Source organism: Vipera berus, assembly GCF_964194415.1.
Source record: "Vipera berus genome assembly, chromosome: 9".
Taxonomy (NCBI): domain Eukaryota; kingdom Metazoa; phylum Chordata; class Lepidosauria; order Squamata; family Viperidae; genus Vipera; species Vipera berus.
In genome coordinates this window covers 9,544,576-9,565,034 of record NC_138212.1, presented here as the reverse complement: position 1 = coordinate 9,565,034, position 20,459 = coordinate 9,544,576, and the positions used below count along the sequence as shown (strand labels likewise).

At 43.3% G+C, this 20,459-nt stretch overlaps 1 protein-coding gene across 2 annotated transcripts; it reads left to right on the top strand.

Moving 5' to 3' along the window:
• The first annotated feature begins 13,812 nt into the window (after positions 1-13,812).
• CITED4 (Cbp/p300 interacting transactivator with Glu/Asp rich carboxy-terminal domain 4) lies at positions 13,813-19,167 on the top strand. Of its 2 annotated transcripts, none has more exons than XM_081334293.1 (2): positions 13,813-14,003; positions 17,277-19,167. In XM_081334293.1, the coding sequence occupies exon 2, from the start codon at positions 17,290-17,292 to the stop codon at positions 17,908-17,910; it is 621 nt and encodes a 206-aa protein (XP_081190419.1). In that variant the 5' UTR covers positions 13,813-14,003; positions 17,277-17,289; the 3' UTR covers positions 17,911-19,167. The 2 variants fall into 2 exon arrangements, with proteins under 2 accessions (XP_081190419.1, XP_081190418.1); XM_081334292.1 differs by lacking the exon at positions 13,813-14,003 and adding an exon at positions 14,158-14,434 and having other exon boundaries at positions 17,277-19,166.
• The last annotated feature ends 1,292 nt before the right edge of the window (positions 19,168-20,459 follow it).

Below are 20,459 nucleotides of genomic sequence, written 5' to 3'. Positions count from 1 at the left end.
GGTTTCTTTTCCCGTTTAATTAAAAGCAAACACTGAGCAGGAAGCCTAGCAGGAAACCTAGTCAGTGCAGCAGACCACAATTTTTTTTTTTTAAAAAAAAGGCCAAGTGGAAAGTAAATACAAGCGAAAAAAATTCAGGAAGTTTGCACTTTTCTTGAGCTACTTGAATCCCTTGTGGGCCAACAACAGAGTGAGGGAGGCCACGTTTCAAACAGCCATCAGCCCCACTGAAGGACGGACACCGATAACATAGGAGCAGAGCTGTTTATGTCCTTGTAGGTGGGTTTTCTGAAAGGTTACATAGACAACCTTATCAACCTTATCACTTTCAGGACCAACACGGGTACTCTCTCTCTGCAACCCCAAACCAATTCAATAAAAAACTGCTTTGTGGATCTTCCTTTTCTTTTATTCAGATGGTCCATTTGGATAATGGAAGGCCATCAATGAGTCTTCCCAGATGGGCTACTTTTGAGAAGGGTGGGCTCCGAAGCCTCATAATCCACACACAAGGCCAAGAGGGTTGGGTTATGGCAGAGTTGAAGTCCGTGGCACCTGAAGGGTGGCACAAGAGGCTTGAAAAGCCAGCAGTTCCCACTTCCTGACTTTCTCACGTGTGGCTCTGGGCAAGTCACATAATTCTCCCGTGAGTCAGAAGGAGGTGACCTTATCTATCCACCTGGGCAGAAAGGAGGCATTCTACCTGCCCCTTGGCAAGCTGCCACATTATGTAAGTGTGGAGTTTAGCCCTGAGAATGTTTACCTCCCAGGATGTTCCAGCCATGCCAGGACACTCCTGATCAGCTCTATAGTTTTGCAAGAATAAACATCTTTTTGATGACTACTCTTTGCTCTTTGGAAAGAACAAAGGCAGATGGGGGGATGGGGGGAAACAAAGGCAAAGTGGGCAGAATATTTATTTACTAATATGTATCCCGCCTTTATTGTTTTAAAAATTACCAAAGGTAGTGAATACATCTGACACACCTTCCTCTTCCTATTTTCTTCACAACAACTTTGTGAAGTGGGTTGGGCTGAGAAAGAGGGACTGGCCCAAGGTCACCCAGTTGGTTTTCATGGCTAAGTTGGGACTTGAACTCACAACCCCCAGCTTTCTAGCCTGGCGCCGTAAGCAATAAAGTAAACGGACTCCGTGTATCATATTTGCATCATGCTTGGAAGAGGGTGGTGTAGTCTCAAAATGAAACTTTTTTTTTAACTGTTGATTTTTGGCAATTTTAAGGAGACATTACAGATAGGCCTCATCTTATGACCAAACTCGAGAGCAGAATTTCCATTGTCAAGCAAGGATGTTGTTAAGTGAATCGTGACCTTTTTTGTGATAATTGATAAGTGAATCATGCATTATGCAAATCCAACTTCTCCCACTGACTCTGCTTGTCAGAAGCTGGCTGGGAAGGTCGCAAACGGTCATCACAATACTAGTGATGCTGCAATCATTATAAACACATACAGGATACCAAGGTCTCGAATATGGATCACAGGATCGCTACGACGGTCGTAAGCGCAAGGAATGGTTGTAAACCACCTTTTTCAGCACTGTTGTGACTCTGACCCAGTGGTGGGATTCAGCTGGTTCGTACCACTTTGGCAGAACCGGTAGTTAATTTTTTGTTGCCCGGACCCAGAATGGACTTCCGGAAGCGGCATCCACACAGAGAACCGGTTGTTCACCTATTTGAATCCCACCACTGCTCTGACTGGTCAGTAAGTGAACGGTTGTTAAGTCGAGGACTACCTTTATGAGACTGTGAACAAAACTGTGTCCATCTGCAGCCCTAGGGCTCTAGGTTGATCACCCCGGCTTAAGCTATATGGACTCTGATGGGACCCCAAATGGCAGTGTCCAAGTGAGACGCGATGGGGCATACGCGGAGGTTAGTAATGTCACTTCCTGAGTCCCTCGTCTTGCTGCTCCGACTTCTTGCTACTGTTTGCCCATCCTCTCCAAGCAGGCAAGCAGAACCACAATGCAAAGGAAGTTCTAACAACTTTCTCCCTCTAGTCAGCTCTTGGGATTGTCCCCCCCCACCCCAAAAGGAGAACAAGTGAATGAACGGCAACTGTCAGCAGCAAGGATACAATGGGTATTACTGAAAGGTGGCCATATTTTTATGCAAGGACATCTAGTCCTCGACTTACATCATTTCATTTAGCGACCAAAGTTACAACAGCAACTGAAAAAAAGAGACTTGTGACCGCTTTTCACACTTACGACCGTTGCAACATTCTCCACGGTCACGTGATCAAAATTTGGAGGCCTGGCAAATGGTACATATCTATGATGGCTGCAATGTCCCAGGGATCATGGGATTACCTCTTCCGACTTTCTGACAAGTAAAGACCATGGGAAAGCCAGATTCACTTAACCACCGTGTTATTAATGCAACTACTGCAGTGATTCACTTAATAACTGTGGCAAGAAAGGTGGTAAAACGGGGCAGCATTCAGTTAACAAGTGTGTCGCTTAAAAACGGGAATGTTGGGTTTAATTGTGGTCGTAAGTCGAGGACGACCTGTAATAATACTCTGCTGAACTTTTTGAGGGCAAACATCTGCCTGAAGGCTTCCTTTGTTTCTTAGTTCTCAGCGAGCCAAGACCAACTTTGAGAAGGAAGGATGGCGAACTCAACCAATAACATTGGTCAATTAACTCTTCCCTGACATGATTCCAAGCTGCCATGAAAGACAGAGAGGAACTTTCCACCATATGGACCTACTGAGGAATAATAGGCAGTCAAGGGTGTGAACACACATCCATGCATTCCAACACTTATGTACACAACAGTGTTATTCCTGTCAATGCCAGCAAGCGCTTGCTGACATTCCAAGAGCAAAAACAATCGTCATGCCATTAAACAATTAATTGTCTTAGTCATTGTCTTTTTTGGAAAACCAAAATCCACTTCTCAGATCACCCATCCCATCCACCTGCCAGGACAGGCCCAATGTAAACAGGGGCATCTGCCAAAAATGGAGTCAGAGGTCAAGGGCAAACATTTCTGGAATACAGATGGCTAAGACATTCCTGAAGGATCCCATCCTTCTATGGCAGTGTTTTCCCACTTTGGCAAGTTTGAGAGGTGTGGACTTCAGGTCCCAGAATTCCCCAATCAGCCTGCTGGCTGTGGAATTCTGGGAGTTGCAGTTCACACCTCTTAAACTTTCCAAGGTTACAAAACACTATTCTACAACGTGTGATGGTGATATATCCCAAAGTGCTCTTTATTAAAGTTCTCCTGCATTTTTTTTTACCAGTTTTCAATCTAGCGGGGGAATAAAATTGTTTCCAGAGACAAACAGAATTCAGTACAATTCTGATAGATGGTACGTAGTATTTTTGAAATTATTTAGCAATAGAATACCCAAGTCTTATCTTCTACTAAACAATCATATTACCATTCAAATCCAAGGGAAGGCATCTATAACTTCCTCTGGGAGACATTTTCAGACAATATTGTCAAATGAACCTGGCTTCCCCATCGACTTCACTTGTCAGAAGGTCGCAAAAGGGCATCACATGACCCCAGGAAACATTACAGCCATCATAAACCGTCAGTTGTCAAGCAGCTGAATTTTGATCATGTGACCGTGGGGATGCTGCAACAGTGGCAAGTATGAAAAACGGTCCTTAGTCACTTTTTTCAGTTTTATTGTAAATAATAATAATAATAATAATAATAATAATAATAATAATAATAATAATAATAATTAATAAATAAATAAAATAATAAAATAATAATTAATGATAATGATAATGATAATGATAATGATAATGATAATGATGATGATGATGATAATAATAATAATAATAATAATAATAATAATAATAATAATAATAGAGTTGGAAGGGAACTTGGAGGTCTTCTAGTCCAACCCCCTGCTCAGGCAGAAAATCCTATACCATTTTGTTTAGTGAATGGTCACTAAATGGGGTATTGTAAATCGAGGACTACCTGTAATTTGAAAAATCCTGAAGCCTGTGGGTGCAGAAACCGTGCAGGAAGCCTCTCCATGCAGGTCAAATGGGCAATCCAAAGGGACATTTTGGAACAGCACGAATGACCTCTGCTCCCAAGGGATAGATTCCCCCCCCCCCCCCATCGTCCTCAAGCTTTGGCTCAACAATTTTTGGCCTTCTAAATATATTTAAGAGGAGCAATCCTGTTAAATACAGGCCAGGTTACTTCCAGACGAGCATGCTTAGAACTGCGCTGCATAAGTCAGCCGGCAAGGATCCTAAGTCAATGCAAAGCGATCAGGATTGAAACAGAAGCCTGATGTGTTTAATATTTCAGTGTACTACATGATTATCAGCTAAGTTAAATTTTAATAAACTGATGAGGGGTAAATAAGTGGCAGGTGCCTGCTTCCCAGTACATTTTGTTCTCACTGGCCAGAAGGCTGGAAGGGAGATTGCTTCTTCTTGGAATGAAAATAATAAAAAAGCATGTGTGCTTTTATTTGCAGAGATAAAAAAAGGGGAAAGCATTTAGCTTCACAACAATAAAGGGGAGAAAAATAGAATATTCCAACCAAGTGAAAATCAACCCTTGCAACTTTTCTAAGACAGCAGTTCTGATTTTAACTGGGAGAGTTTGAGGAGGCATCTCTTCAAAACTTCTACCTTAGCACTGTACTTCACCCTTTATTTCCTTTGTGTTCGTAGTGCACAATATACTCAGCTCTCTCTATAGACCAGCTTCAATGCTCTTTTACAAACGGCGCCCTCAGGGAACCGGGTTGCATGACAACAGCATGAGGTCACAATTTCCCATCTCCCCGGGATTTATATTTATAGATTATTTTCTGGCCCATGTGGTTACCTGCCCACACATTTTCCAACCCCATCCTCACTTCTAGTACGTTTTGCCATTGTTTGCATTCGGGGCTGAGATCAGGCTGTGTCATCTGCTTCCTTTACTTCTGGGGCTGCTGTAAATTTATTTTTATTTTTTTTTAGAATAATACCTGAGTGTGAGCAGTTATGAAAAGCCATACAGCGATGAACACTATAATAAAAAACCCATAATAGCGCACTAAAACATCCATAATATATATGATAATATAAATCATAAAATAACCCAGGGCATTATGTCACCTTTCCTAGGTTTTCTGAAACAATTCAAAGATTAAATACTTATGGAAAGCCAACAATGGGCAGGGGGATCCTTAGGGTGGATGAAAAAGTTATATATACATACATATACATATACATATGCATATACATATACATATACATATACATACATACGTGTGTGTGTGTGTGTGTGTGTGTGTGTAAATTGTTTTGGCTTGCTAACAAAGAATAAAGGGAGACCAATATGATCATTTCAAACTTATTTGTTCTCATCAATCAGCCATACCCTTCTGAGATTCAAACCTGGGCCTAAGCAGTAGTTTTAACCCCTAGGCCACAGGCTCTCTCTCTCTCTTTGTTAGCTGAGAAACAAGGGAGATATGTGTTAAATGTTTGTTAAGCATTCAGAATACACTTGCTTAGTATTCTGAATGCTTAACAAACATTTAACACATATCTTCCTTGCTTCTCAGCTAAGAGAGAGAGAGAGAGAGAGGGAGGGAGGGAGGGAGGGAGGGAGGGAGGGAGGGAGGGAGGGAGGGAGAGAGAGAGAGAGAGAGAGAGAGAGAGAGAGAGAGAGAGAGAGAGAGAGAGAGAGAGAGAGGGGGGGGGAGGGAGAGGGAGAGGGAGAGGGAGAGGGAGAGAGGGACTGTGGTCTAGGGGTTAAAACAACTGCTTAAGACGCAGTCGGCCCAGGTTCGAATCTCAGAAGGGTATGGCTGACTGATGAAAACAAATAAGTTTGAAATGATCATATCGGTCTCCCTTTATTCTTTGTTAGCAAGCCAAAAAAAATTTACACAAATATGAGCTGCCACTGCTGTGGCTACTGCCTGTAGATGGATGGATGCCCTTGAATCAGAAGACCAATTTGATTTCCAGCAAAAAGGTCTTCCTAGCACAGGGGGTCCTGTTAAGAAGCAGCAGAAAAATGCCCTCCCACCCTCCACCCCTGCATGTCCCCACCCAAATGAAGAACCTTTTTGATTTAACTGAGATTTGGTTGCATTGAATGGTAAGCCAATGAGATTGCCTGGATCTGACAAAACAAGTCCCCACTGGCTGCTGTGGTCCATGCTATGTAATAGTGGTTCCCCACCTGTGGTCTGCAGACCCCTGGGGTCCACAAAGGCTTGAAGAAATATTCTGATTTAAATCTTGAGTTAAATCTCGGTGGTCTGTGGCCACAAAATGTATTTAAAGGGGGGGGGGGTCTGTGATGAAGAAAAGGTTGACAACCACTGCTATATATCATTCAGGCTGGATCAAAAGCATCCCCTGGACACTTCACATATCCACGGCATTACATGTTAATAGCCCTCAGTTTGAGAATCAACAAGCAGCCATGTTCAGAGCAAAGCCTCATTCTGTTTACATGGCATTGTGATGCTTGTTTTCTGGTGAGTTTCCATAAGCGAGTATTCCCTAAGTACTACAGTAGCAGTCATTCCAGCCTAACGATCCAGGCTCACTATAGTATATGGTATGTTTTTATCCAATGTGCTCCATTTCAATATCATCGGGCCTGCCTTTAAATTGCATTGCATTTAAAATTTAGAATTGCATTGCACAAATCCCTCCCCTCCTCGGGTCCTTATTTTTCCTCATTTACCAGCTCTCTTGAGGTCCACAGAGCTCAGATCAGATTTTGCTTCACAAGGCCATCCAAAGGAAAAGCAGCGAGCAAAGGGCAGCTCTCAGCTGAAGGGTGAGCCCTGCCAGACAGTGGTGGACAGGAGGTTCTTTGGAGTTTCATGAGACAGCACCCAGATGCCAATCAGGAGGCCCTACATGTTCAAGCCGAGCTTTGTGAATTGCCCAAGGATGTCATCAGGTTTACCCAAGATTGACTGTTGTGTTCCCAGCTGCAATTGGGACTAGGATTTCCATCATAAGTCCTTGTGGTTGTAAGTCAAGTTGGACTTAATTTTATATCAGCAATCATTGTGAATCATACAGTCATTAAGTAAATCCAGCCTCCCTAGTGGCTGGGTTTTTTTTGCCAGAAATTGACCAAAAAAAAGGTCACGAGTCATGATCACATGACTGCAGGACACTACATCGTAAATGTGAGCCGGTTGCCAAGCAGTCATAACTCCCTTTTCCCAAGGCCATCGTAACTTTGGACTATTGTTTGTTAAGTCAGTGGTTAATGTATAGAATTCAATATAGAGAGGTCAATGATGTAAAGAGTTCAATGACAGATGACAAGCTGAGATCAGAAGTGATCTACTCTGGGGAAGCCTCTATGTCATGTCCTTTTTTTTTGCTTAAGGGTTAGCATAGGAAAGAGGAACAAAAGAGTTATCTTTGCTTCACCACAGCCCCCCCTTTGTATCGGCTGCATTAACCTGGGAGTGGTCTATTTCAGTTCTTCCTTCCTTTGAGAAAAGAATTCCCTCTTTTCTCCTTCAATTTAAGAATGATGGAGAATTTCTTAGAATATTTGCATCTGGCTTTCCCCATGCATCCTTCCCTAAAATGAATGAGTGGGGATATTCTTGATTGGATTCTCACTCTTTAAAGGGAATATTTATTCTAGAGCTGGCCCCACAATTTGCAGCTTTTTGACTTGAGCCTCAAAAGGAGGAAAATAGCTTCAGAGGTTATCACCCCTTTGAGCTATTTTGAAAGGACAGTCTTCTCCAATCCAAAATGTCCAGAGAGTGGTTGGGACATTTAAATCAGCCTTTCCTCTTTTGCTACCTTCCAAATGTTTTCAGTTACAACCAGGGCTTTTTTTGTCATAGAACGCCCAGAACGGAGTTCCAGCATCTTTTTGGGATGGAACCTTGTAGGGTAGGCAAGGCGGGTTGTATGACACGTGTGAGTTCCGGCACCTTTTTTTTTTTTTTTACAAAAAAGCACTGGTTACAACTCTCCTGAGCCCCAGCCAACATGACCGAGAGTCAAGGATGGTGGGAATTGCAGTCCAAAATGTCCAGGGCTCAGCAAATTAGAGAAGAATAGCCCAGGTTGTTACAAAACCAAGGAGCCTTCTTGTATAGTACTTAAAAAAAGAAACCAAAAATATAAAATTATCTTTCCCAAATCTGACATAAATGGCTTCCTAGCTGGCATGAGCAAAAGGGATTAGAGAAAGTTGACGCGCAATTTGGTTGTGAGTGTGGGTGTGTAGAATCCCTTGGAAGCAGTGCATTATAATCTGTATCCTCAAGTAGCATGGTAGATTGCTAACAAGGAAGTAATAGGACAGATAAGAATTGCAAACTGAGAATTCAGTTAGACTTTAAATATATCTAAAGAAAGCACCCCAATCCTTGTTAGTGGATCACACAATTAGTTCAACAATACTGAGTTAATGTGCACTTACATTATTCACTCTTATTCATATGTAGCATCCCTGATGGGAGATCAATGAATTCTTGTACAAGTAACCATCCTTAAGTTTTCTCCAGAAGTTCCATTCATTCGTGCCTCAGTAGTGATAACGACTCCCTGTTCTCCATGACAATTAATTCAACATTGCTCAATAACTGAATGTTGTTTCTTATTAAGGACAAGGTAGAGAGTTAATACTGAACATTTTTTCAAGGTCTAACGTATTTTGGCAACTTTAAGATGTGTGTGGTCTTCAACTCACAGAATTTTGCTGGCTGAGGAATTCTGGGAATTGAGGTCTACGTTATCTTCAAGTTGCCAAGTTTGAAAAACACTGGTCTGATTTGCTTGATCTTTCCTTTCCCTTTTCCTTTGGCCTCAGTCTCTCCCTTCTACTGCTAAAGATAACACTTGATGGTCTGATAAAATGCTGCAATTTGCATTCCACAGCCTGCTTGTGTCAAATGGGCTAAACTTTCAACTACCCCAAGACACGTCTTTACTTTTGCTCCCTCTAATGTACTCCACTATTTAATTTTCCTCCTAAAGGCTGCCCTCATCTTCTCTGCAGAGGTCTCAGTTGCACAGCAAAACATTTTTTCTGCCCCTGGGACAAGGTTGTAAGAACTTCTCTATGCACAAGCAGCTCTGGAGGGTCAAATCAACACCAGGGGAAAGTTATGAGCTGCTCACCCTGCCTTCGGGTGTCCAAAAGTTCCTCCAACCTTTGTGGCTCAGACTGGAAGATTTACAAGAGAAGCTTCAAGCAGCAAAGTCTTCAGGGTGAGGCAGATTTCCTATGTATTTATTTTTTCACACTTTTGAACCACCTCTCTCTCTCAAAGAGGGACTCTGGGTGGTCTAATCTAGAAGGCCTTCCTTTTTCTTTTTCTTTTTTTAAAATGAACTTTAAAATTTATTTTTTGTAAAAGTCTGACTTTTACAGATTCCTCTACCAGATATGACAATGAAAATGGTAATATAAGTTTTTTTTAAAAAAAAGAAACCAACTATGAAACCAGATACATTTTAAAAAGGATATAGACAGCTCTACCAATGATTCACAAAGCCTCAATACAGAAGGGGTATCTACCACTGAAAAGCAGATGCTGAGGTCTAGCAACATGGCAAACTGTTGCCTTGTTTGCAAGCTTCCCTCAGAAATATATGGTGCCTGGTATTGGAAACATGAGACTAGACTTGATGCTGTTTTGATCCAGCAAGATTCTTTACCAGGGGCAAGAAGAGCAAAAAGGCGTGTGTGCGTGCGTATATATATATATATATGTATGTATATATATATATATGTATGCATGTATGTATGTGTATGTGTATATGTATGTATATGTATATGTATATATATATATGTATATGTATGTATATATGTATATGTATGTATATGTATATGTATATATATGTATATGCGTGTGTGTATATATATATGTGTATATATATATATCCCCTTCATGGATTACTGCCTTGTCGTGGCGAAGGGGCTTGCGTAATTCAATGAAGCTATGAGCTATGCCGTGCAGGGCCACCCAAGACGGACAGGTCATAGCCGAGAGTTCTGACAAAACGTGATCCACTGGAGAAGGAAATGGCAACCCACTCCAGTATCTTTGCCAAGAAAACCCTATGGACAGTACCAAAAGGCAAAACGATATGACGCTGGAAGATGAGCCCCTCAGGTCGGAAGGCGTCCAATATGCTACTGGGGAAGAGCAGAGGGCTAGTACTAGTAGCGCCAGAAAGAATGAAGCGACTGGGCCAAAGCCGAAAGGACGCTCAGCTGTGGATGTGTCTGGTGGTGAAAGGAAAGTCCGATGCTGTAAAGATTTTTTCTCCATAGGAACCTGGAATGTAAGATCCATGAATCAAGGCAAGCTGGACGTGGTCAAACAAGAGATGACAAGACTGAACATTGACATCTTAGGTATCAGCGAACTAAAATGGACAGGAATGGGTGAATTTAATTCAGATGACCATCAGGTATACTACTGCGGGCAAGAATCCCTCAGAAGAAATGGAGTAGCCTTCATAGTCAATAAAAGAGTAGGAAAAGCAATACTGGGATACAATCCTCAAAATGACAGAATGATCTCAGTTCGAATCCAAGGCAAACCATTCAATATCACAGTAGTCCAAGTCTATGCCCCAACCACCGGTGCTGAAGAGGATGAAATTGACCGGTTCTATGAAGCCCTACAGCACCTTATAGAACTAACACCAAAAAATGATGTCCTTATCATCATGGGGGATTGGAATGCTAAAGTAGGAAGCCAAAAGATAACTGGAATAACAGGCAAGTTTGGCCTTGGAGTGCAAAATGAAGCAGGGCACAGGCTGATAGAATTTTGTCAAGAGAATACGATGGTCATAGCAAACACTCTTTTCCAACAACCCAAGAGACGGCTCTACACATGGACATCACCAGACGGTCAACACAGAAATCAGATTGACTATATGCTCTGCAGCCAAAGATGGAGAAGCTCTATACAGTCAGTAAAAACAAGACCAGGAGCTGACTGTGGCTCAGACCATGAGCTTCTCCTTGCAAAGTTTAGGCTTAAACTGAAGAAAGTAGGGAAAAGCGCTAGGCCACTCAGGTATGAATTAAATCATATCCCTGTTGAATATACAGTAGAGGTGACAAATAGATTTAAGGAATTAGATCTGATAGACAGAGTGCCTGAAGAACTATGGACAGAGGTTCGCGACATTGTACAACAGGTAGCAACCAAAACCATCCCAAAGAAAAAGAAATGCAAGAAAGCAAAATGGCTGTCTGAGGAAGCTTTGCAAATAGCTGAGGAAAGGAGGGAAGCGAAAGGCAAGGGAGAAAAAGAAAGATACGCCCAATTGAATGCAGAATTCCAGAGAATAGCTAGAAGAGATAAGAATGCCTTCTTAAATGAACAGTGCAAAGAAATAGAAGAAAACAATAGAATAGGGAGGACCAGAGATCTTTTCAAGAAAATTGGAGAGATGAAGGGGACGTTTAATGCAAAAATGGGCATGATAAAGGACCAAAATGGCAGGGACCTAACAGAGGCAGAAGAGATTAAGAAGAGGTGGCAAAATTACACAGAAGAACTATACAAGAATGAGCTTAACGTTCCAGATAATCACAATGAGGTGGTCACTGACCTCGAGCCAGACATCCTAGAATGTGAAGTGAAGTGGGCCTTAGAAAAGCTGAGCAACAACAAAGCTAGTGGAGGTGACAGTATTCCAGCTGAGCTATTCAAAATCTTAAAAGACAATGCAGTAAAAGTGCTACACTCAATTTGCCAGCAAATTTGGAAAACTCAACAGTGGCCACAGGATTGGAAAAGATCAGTTTACATTCCAATTCCAAAGAAAGGCAGTGCCAAAGAATGTTCAAACTATCGCACCATTGCACTCATTTCTCATGCTAGTAAAGTCATGCTTAAAATCCTACAAGCTAGACTTCAGCAGTATGTAGATCGAGAACTACCAGAAGTACAGGCAGGATTTCGAAGAGGCAGAGGAACTAGAGATCAAATTGCCAACATACGCTGGATCATGGAGAAAGCTAGGGAGTTCCAGAAAAACATCTACTTCTGCTTCATTGACTATGCTAAAGCCTTTGATTGTGTGGATCATAACAAACTGTGGCAAGTTCTTAAAGAGATGGGAGTACCAGACCATCTTATTTGTCTCTTGAGAAACCTATATGCGGGTCAAGAAGCAACAGTGAGAACTGGACACGGAACCACTGATTGGTTCAAAATTGGGAAAGGAGTCCGGCAAGGCTGTATACTGTCACCCTGCCTATTTAACTTATATGCAGAGCACATCATGAGAAAGGCAGGGCTAGATGAATCAAAAATTGGAATTAAGATTGCCGGAAGAAATATCAACAATCTAAGATACGCAGATGATACCACTCTAATGGCAGAAAGTGAAGAAGAACTAAAGAGCCTCTTGTTGCGGGTGAAGAAGGAGAGTGCAAAACTTGGGTTGACACTTAACATTAAGAAAACCAAGATTATGGCATCTGGCCCTCTCAATTCCTGGCAAATAGATGGGGAAGAAATGGAGGTAGTGACAGATTTTATTTTCCTGGGCTCCAAGATCACTGCAGATGGGGACTGTAGCCAAGAAATTAAAAGACGCTTGCTCCTTGGGAGGAAAGCCATGGCAAATCTAGACAGCACACTAAAAAGCAGAGACATCACCCTGTCAACAAAAGTGCGTATAGTCAAGGCTATGGTCTTCCCAGTTGCAATGTATGGCAGTGAAAGTTGGACCATAAGAAAGGCTGAGCGCCAAAGAATTGAGGCCTTTGAACTATGGTGCTGGAGAAGACTCCTGCGAGTCCCTTGGACTGCAAGGCGATCAAACCGGTCAGTCCTAGAGGAGATCAATCCTGACTACTCTTTAGAAGGCCAGATCCTGAAGCTGAAACTCAAATACTTTGGCCACCTAATGAGAAGGAAGGACTCACTGGAGAAGAGCCTAATGCTGGGAAAGATCGAGGGCAATAGAAGAAGGGGACGACAGAGAATGAGGTGGCTGGATGGAGTCACTGAAGCAGTAGGCGTGAGCTTAAATGGACTCCAGAAGATGGTAGAGGACAGGAAGGCCTGGAGGAATGTTGTCCATAGGGTCGTGATGGGTCGGACACGACTTCGCAGCTAACAACAACAAATATATATATATATATATATATATATATATATATATATATATATATATATATATATATATATATATATATATATATATATATATATATATATATATATATATATATATATATATATATATATATATATATATATATATATATATATATATATATATATATATATATATATATATATGTGTGTGTGTGTGTGTGTGTGTGTGTGTGTGTGTATATGTATATGTATATGTATATGTATATGTATATGTATATATGTAGAGAGAGTGAGTGTATAGATACGCAAGAATAAAAAAAACCATCTATATTTACGCATGCGCCTGAGATGCTCAAGTCAATCAGGTTTCCTAAACAAACTTCCCATTATCTTTACAGACACGTGGAATATTTGGAGAACAAGGAAAACAGGGCGGGGGTATTAGGGGCACCTATCTTCTCGCCAGTTACAGGATGATGGGCGCTGAAAGCCAACCGCCCACCAGGATACCCGGTGGGAAAAAGTGGTGCGGCGCCCCCATCCCTCTCCCGTCAACCCCACTCCCAAGGAGCCTCGTAGAGCACATCAGCAGGCGCGCCTCCTGTGGAGAACGCCTCGCCTGCCGCCCCGTCTTCCACCAATCGGCGGCAGAGGAAGAAAGGGGGGCAAACCTTGCCCTGGTTTGTTTGCATACAGACGGAGGAGGCGCACACGAGGAAGGAAGGAAGGAAGGAAGGAAGGAAGGAAGGAAGGAAGGAAGGAAGGAAGGAAGGAAGGAAGGAAGGAAGGAAGGAAGGAAGGAAGGAAGGAACTCTCTTAGGCAATTCGGTTGGAGAAGAAGCGGCGTCCACCTGCAGCAGACCCGCCGTCGCGTTGCAAGGCTCTTGTCTTCGGCTGCGAAAGAAAAACAGGTGGGCGGCACCCCGAGGCTTCCCATTGGGCCCGAATTCCCTCGTTCCGCGGTGGGGGGGAGGGAAGAGGACGCTTTCGGAAGACCTCTCAACCAATTAGAAATGGAGGGGGCGCGGCTAAACTCTCCGCCCTCCTTGCCCGTCTATATAAGGAGGGCTGAAGTTTACCCTGCTGGCGAGATACACCGAGGAGTTGGGGGAGGCTCGTGTGGGGAAAGGGCGGGCGGCCGGCCGGGAGGGATTGATGCGTCCGGAGTTGGGGACGCCTTTGCAAACAGCGGGCCAGGCCGGCCGACTCGAGGGCAAGCAGCGGAGGAGCGTGAGAAGGCCGAGAGCGGAGCGGACGCCGCAGCCGGGGCTGCTTTTGTTCCGTCGAGCGGACTGCTGCTTCGCGCCTGGTGCAGCCGCCCCTTCGAATCGCCACCTTTGGGGTACGTGTCTTTGGGCTAAACCGCGCGCCAGAAATGACACGGCCGGGGAAGCTTTTGCCTTAGAATAGGCGACGGTCTCCCTAGCCCTGCCGGCCTCTCCCGATTTGCACCGAGCGCTCGGCAGGCAGGCATGCAAGCTGGCTGCATTGTCTTGACTCGGGCGCCGGGAGGGAAGGGTTAAACGCGTGTTCGCGAAGTGCTGATCTTTGTGCTGGCGGAATGTGCCGGGGCGGGGAGCTACCTCGCCGGGGCGGAGGGAAGGGGGAAAGGGGTGGCGGTTGCCGAAGGGTTAGAACCAGGAGAAGGGCGCTCGGAGTACCAAAGCGCCGCCACCCTGTTCGGAGAAGCTGGGTCTAGGGCAGGGGTAGGCAACCTCGGCTCTTTTATGACCCATGGACTTCAACTCCCAGAATTCCTGAGCCAGCATAGCTGGCTCAGGAATTCTGGGAGTTGAAGTCCATGGGTCATAAAAGAGCCGAGGTTGCCTACCCCTGGTCTAGGGAGAAGTGCTGGCCGGGAGACACGCGAACGCGAAATACGTCCCTGACTTGCAGTTTCGTTGGTATTTTTTTACAAAGGAGCCACTGCGCGTTATCTATTAGATGTGCGGATTGGGCCTCGCTTGTTGGGGTTACAGGCTGAGAAGAGAGAGGGGAAGGAACCGCCAAGGGGGGCGGCGGAGGAAAGGAAAGCGGAGCCGAACTCTCCAGCCTTGCGCGCCTGCCTGAATGTTCATTTCAGCTGCTACGAACGGCAATCGCCGCCGCCGCCCCGGGCAGCACCCTGCCCTGCCTCTAGGGGGCATCACAAGGAAATTAAATGCCAAACTTTTATCGAATCGTTGTTGGATGAAAAAAATGTCTGGCCGGCCTTAAGCTCAGAAGAGGGCCAGCAAACTGTAAAGGGGGATAAGTGCAATGATTTCCATAAGAGTCATGACAAAAATAGGGCAGGTCCTGCATGGTTCACGGAGTATGCCTTAAGTTTCCAGTCTACTCCGCATGCTAAATGATGGTTGGAAACCTCTGTGGCAGGGTTCACCCCATTTGCTGAGTCTGAGCAAGTGTATTGTGTAGACACTGGAAGACACCTTCTCTCTCTCTCCCTCCCTCCCTCCTCTCTCTCTCTCTCTCTCTCTCTCTCTCTCTCCCTCTCCCTCTCTCTCTCTCAGAGAGAGGTGGTCATCTTTGCTTTTAGCCAGCATGAGAATTGTACCCACTTTGGGGCAGGAGAAGGCAACCTGGCTTCAAAGTGTTTACGGCTACATACTTAATCAGCAACATGCTGGTACAGACGACTTAAAAACAATTTGGAATTAAATGCAGCAGTGCACTATGATTAATTTTAATCTTGATTTGGGGCAGAGAGGGGGCTGTAGCATCTTCTACCAGCTGTTAATGTACTGTACGGTGGAAACCCAGAAATGGATTAGTGCAAGAACCTGTGTGAGAACATAATACTTAATAGTAACCATTGTGAAGACTGACAGACAGATTAACTGAAGGACACTCCATGGTAAATTGATGTCATTTCTATTGTGCTTTTGCCTGATGCATTTATTCCCAGTTAACTGAATCATAGTTACTCACCTGCTTTTCTGAGTTCAGCTAACACTTTAGACCAAAATGTGGTTTACTGTTCCGGATTGTGTGATGCCTCTGCTCAAAAGCGGTATTTCTCCAAATTAAATGTCTGAAAGGGGAATAGTAATGGGATGCAGGTTATTCTAAGGGCTTCTCAAAATCACTCATGCCCTGTAGGAAGAGGGATGTTGAGCCCTGAATGTCTTCTTTGAGCTAAAACATTGGACTATAAGTCTCATTGTAATATCCTACTTGAGTTTTCTCTTTGCCACATGGACTAAGGGGGCAGGGAGGAGTCCCTACCATCTGCTGCCACTGTGGACAAGAAAGGCTGGAATTATATGTATGCGTGCCTCTTTGCTTCATTGAATTAGCTCTGGCCCTTTGCTTGGAGAAACATCTGCAGCTGTCCAGAGCTGCAGTTAATTTTCAGCTTTCAGTCCCCCCAATCTTAATCAATAGATTCAGAAGCAAAGATTTTTAAATCCAACTCAGCTGTAAAGTCCACTGAGTAATTTGGGGCCAGTTGGGCAAGACAATCTGTGGTCCTTTGAAATTTCTAGGAAAAGTAGCAAGAAAAGGTTTCCAGGGTCTTTAGCTTGGTAGTAGCATAGGTATTTTTATGTTAAGACTCTTAGATCAAATCTCTGAATAGAGTTAGGGAGGAATTCAGTCTAAATAAAGTACCTGGGAAATAATGCCTCTCAGTCTGCACCTATGATGGTTATCAAATGTGATAGAATTTAGCGAGGTGCAAACTCAACGTGTCTGGAAGATGTCAAGTTAAGCAGGGGTAGTGGACAATATCAAATAAATGGACTATGCAGGACAGCTTGTCTAGAGGATGAGAGTTGACCTTGACAAAAGGGGCTGAGTGCTGGGAAGCCATATTAAGAAATTGCTAGAGCTAAGGTACCGCACAATCAGACTTACAAAAGTCTGATATCTACCTCAATAAAATTATCACACTAAAATGCACCTCTGATCTTCCTTTGGAGATCTTCCTATGAGGAGGCTGACATTGTGACATTCCTCATTGGAAGGTCACATTGCACTGGTGTTGCCTTTGATATATTGGCATTGAGGACAGCTGTTTTCCCATCTGAAAAATAACCTGATCAACTAGTTCGAATGTCAGCAAGGGAGCTGAATCATTCATTCTTTGACTTCCAAACCCCAATTGCTACCAGCAGAGCCTTTAGAATTCATAGCAGTGAGTTATTAAGCCAGCCTTCTAACTTGAACTCTTTGTCTTGCAGTGCCCTGTTTGTGATGGCTGATCACATGATGATGTCAATGAGCCATGGCATGAATGGGATGCAGAACTACCGGATAGGCATGAATGGGATGCAAGCCCCGCCGCAACACGGACAGCAGCACGTGCTAAGGACGCTTCCTCCCAGCCATCAGATGATGCAGTATGGAGGCCCTGCTATGGATGGAGGAATGAGGCAGAGGCCAGGCATTAACGGACAGATGGGTCACCACCAGATGCCAAACACAGTGATGTTCAACAATCCAAGTCAACAGCAACAGTATATGGGACCTGTGGGTACCCAGCAACTTATGGCAAGTATGCACTTGCAGAAACTCAACACGCAGTATCAGGGCCATCCTCTCCTCGGCATGACTGCTGGCCCTGTTGGACCAGGTACACAGCAATACAGGATGGGCCCGGGACAGCACCCGGGCATGCAGCATCTGCCCTCCCCCGCTTTGACCTTGAATGGTATGGACACGGATCTTATTGATGAGGAGGTCTTGACTTCTTTGGTTATGGAGCTGGGCTTGGACCGCATTCAGGAGCTGCCAGAACTCTTTCTGGGACAGAATGAGTTTGACTTCTTCTCAGACTTCGTTAACAAACAGCAGCCCAGTGCAATCAGCTGCTGAGCAGTTCTGCCTGGGAAGCAGGCCTGTTTTTCTTGTGGCCTGATTGTGATACACGCCTGCCTCCAGCATTTTCATTTTCTCCTGTAGATATGTTGCCCAGATCATCTTTGCCTGTTGCTTGAAAAACAATACAGACAATCACCAGAGGCTTTTTTTTTTACTTTTTTCCTCCCCTTGCACTGCCTTGCTGCTTCTCACAAGGGAGAGAGTGGCTTTTTCTTGTGCTGTTCTTGCAGAGAGGGTGGTTGAAAGGCTTCTGCAGATGGGAAATGAATAGCAGTTGTAGAACTTCAGCCATTCAGGAAAGAAAGCCTGTCCCTTCAAAACTATTCTGCATTTGGACTGCAAACAATAAGAGGGGTGGGTTTCAAAGAGGCTGAGGACTGTTCTGTTGTATCCTTCTCTGATGGCAGAACAAGCTGTTTCCATAAACCCCTCTCCTTCAGGGGTAGCGGTAGTGGATTTTTAACCGAACGTGAACGGCTGGGAGATACTCTTCACTGTTTCTCCTGCCTTATTGCCCTTCAGTACTGTGAAGTCTGCAACCATCTCTCCTTTTTTTACTTGAAAATAACACTGGCCTCAGATTGGGGTTTATTTTGGTTCTGTTCTTTTTTTTCCCCTCTTGTAATTGCATTCCTTTGTTTTGTATTAAGCAGGCAGGAGTTTCTGGGGGATAGCTGGCACATGTGTTCAAATGACAAGGTTAGGTCACTTCTGATGAAGACCAACTGATTAGCATTTCTTGACAGGCTGCTAAAAGCATGAGCTATAAGCTTCTCTAGCTTTTTCTGCCTCTTGAAACCAAATAAAATCGCGTAATTGTGTATATTTTTAATTTTTCAAAGGGGAAAAAGAAACCTTTGTTGTATTTCTATTTATTTGGAAGGGCTCAATGTTACCTTCTGAAATCACTGAGAAGGGCTAAACAAGACACTGAAGTGCATGTCCCTCCATATTTTTTGTTATCTCTAATTAAAGAGCAAGAATATTTTGTTTGAATGAAAAAATAGCTTGTTGCTCTCTGGGGGCTTGATTTTTTTTAAGTTTTGATTTGTTTCTCAAAAAAAATGGTGTGGATAGCAATTTTATTTTTATTTTCAAATTCAGAAAGTTCAGTAGAGTGGATATTTGCTAAGGATCCTTCTGTTTGCAGGCACACATCTGTTGATTAATGAAGTGAAAATGTACAGATGATTTTGTTTTTCTCCAAATAAAAGCTAAACCCTCAAATTTAAGATCCTTCTTGGGTTTGTGTCTTAATTGAAATTATGTAAGAAAATGTTCCTGGACTTGCAATTAAGTATGGACAAAAGGTCTAACATGTTCTACTTTTTAAATTGCTCTCTCTCTCCTCCCAGATGCCTGCTGTTTCTGTAAGTACTTGACATCCTCAAATCCTTAAGAAGCCTTTTTCAGCCTCCTTTTCAATTGCCTGTGAGATAAGCTTAATTTTGCATGTGGCATTAAACTATGCTTTGTTTAATCTTAATTTTAATAAGCCACAGGGTGGGTTTGTACAAAATGGTAGCTATAAAGCACCATTTTGGGGTTCAATAGACAAAACCAAACCTAAACAAGCCACAAGCTAAAATACTTGATAAGTGCAGAAGGTGTAGACGCCCTGGAAAACACTTGTAAGTAGAGAAGCTATTCAAACTTCCAGATGGACTACAATTCCCATTAGTCTGGCTGACATAGTGTGGTGGAGGTAAGGTCTTTAATATCTGGGGAACACCCAAGTGGGAAAGACTGGTGCCCCAAGTATGTTCTGACTTTGCGCAGCTCATAAAGAAACATTTGGGGCAATTAAACCTGAGTTAAGTGGTTGTACATGTAAACCACAGATGTTACTGCTATTTTAAATGAGAATAGGAAACTGAAGCAATCGGTATATACTAAGGTCAGCCTTAGGTTCCCTAATGTGTTGAGATGTGCCTAGAAGCTCTAAAAGTTGCAGTTGAATATACCTGTTGAATGGCAGCTTAGGAAACTTCACCTGTGTCTGTTTGATCATAACATATCACATTACTGATGCTTTCCGTGATTACTACCACAATCTTAGCGACTCGCTTAAAAATCTAGTTTCTGGTGTCTTCTGATAATGACCAAAAATCCGTGATCTTCCCAGATGGAAATATTGCTATTAAGTAATTGATTGGATTTTTGGAGGGATTTTGCAGTAACATTATGGCATTTGTGCTCAAGAGTAAACAGGTTTGGCACCATGCCTAATCTTGAAAAAAATCAAACTTGATTAATTATTGGATGAGAAACTACAAAAAAATAATAGGACATGACCGGGAAATTAAAAAAAAAATCCTGGGAAAAAGTAGTGGCAAATTACTTCCATTCTGTTGCCAAAACCTTAATGCATGTGCCCAAAAGGTCACCAAAAATCAATCTAATTAGTGTAAACTCCGCCACTGTAGTTGCAACCTTTGGTTTATATGGTTTAATATGTGCAAAACCAGTCTGTTGTTGCTTAGTAAAATTCCTTGCAGCTCTTCACTTTGTGGTTTCCCAAATCCCGGGAGTAAAGTCAACCA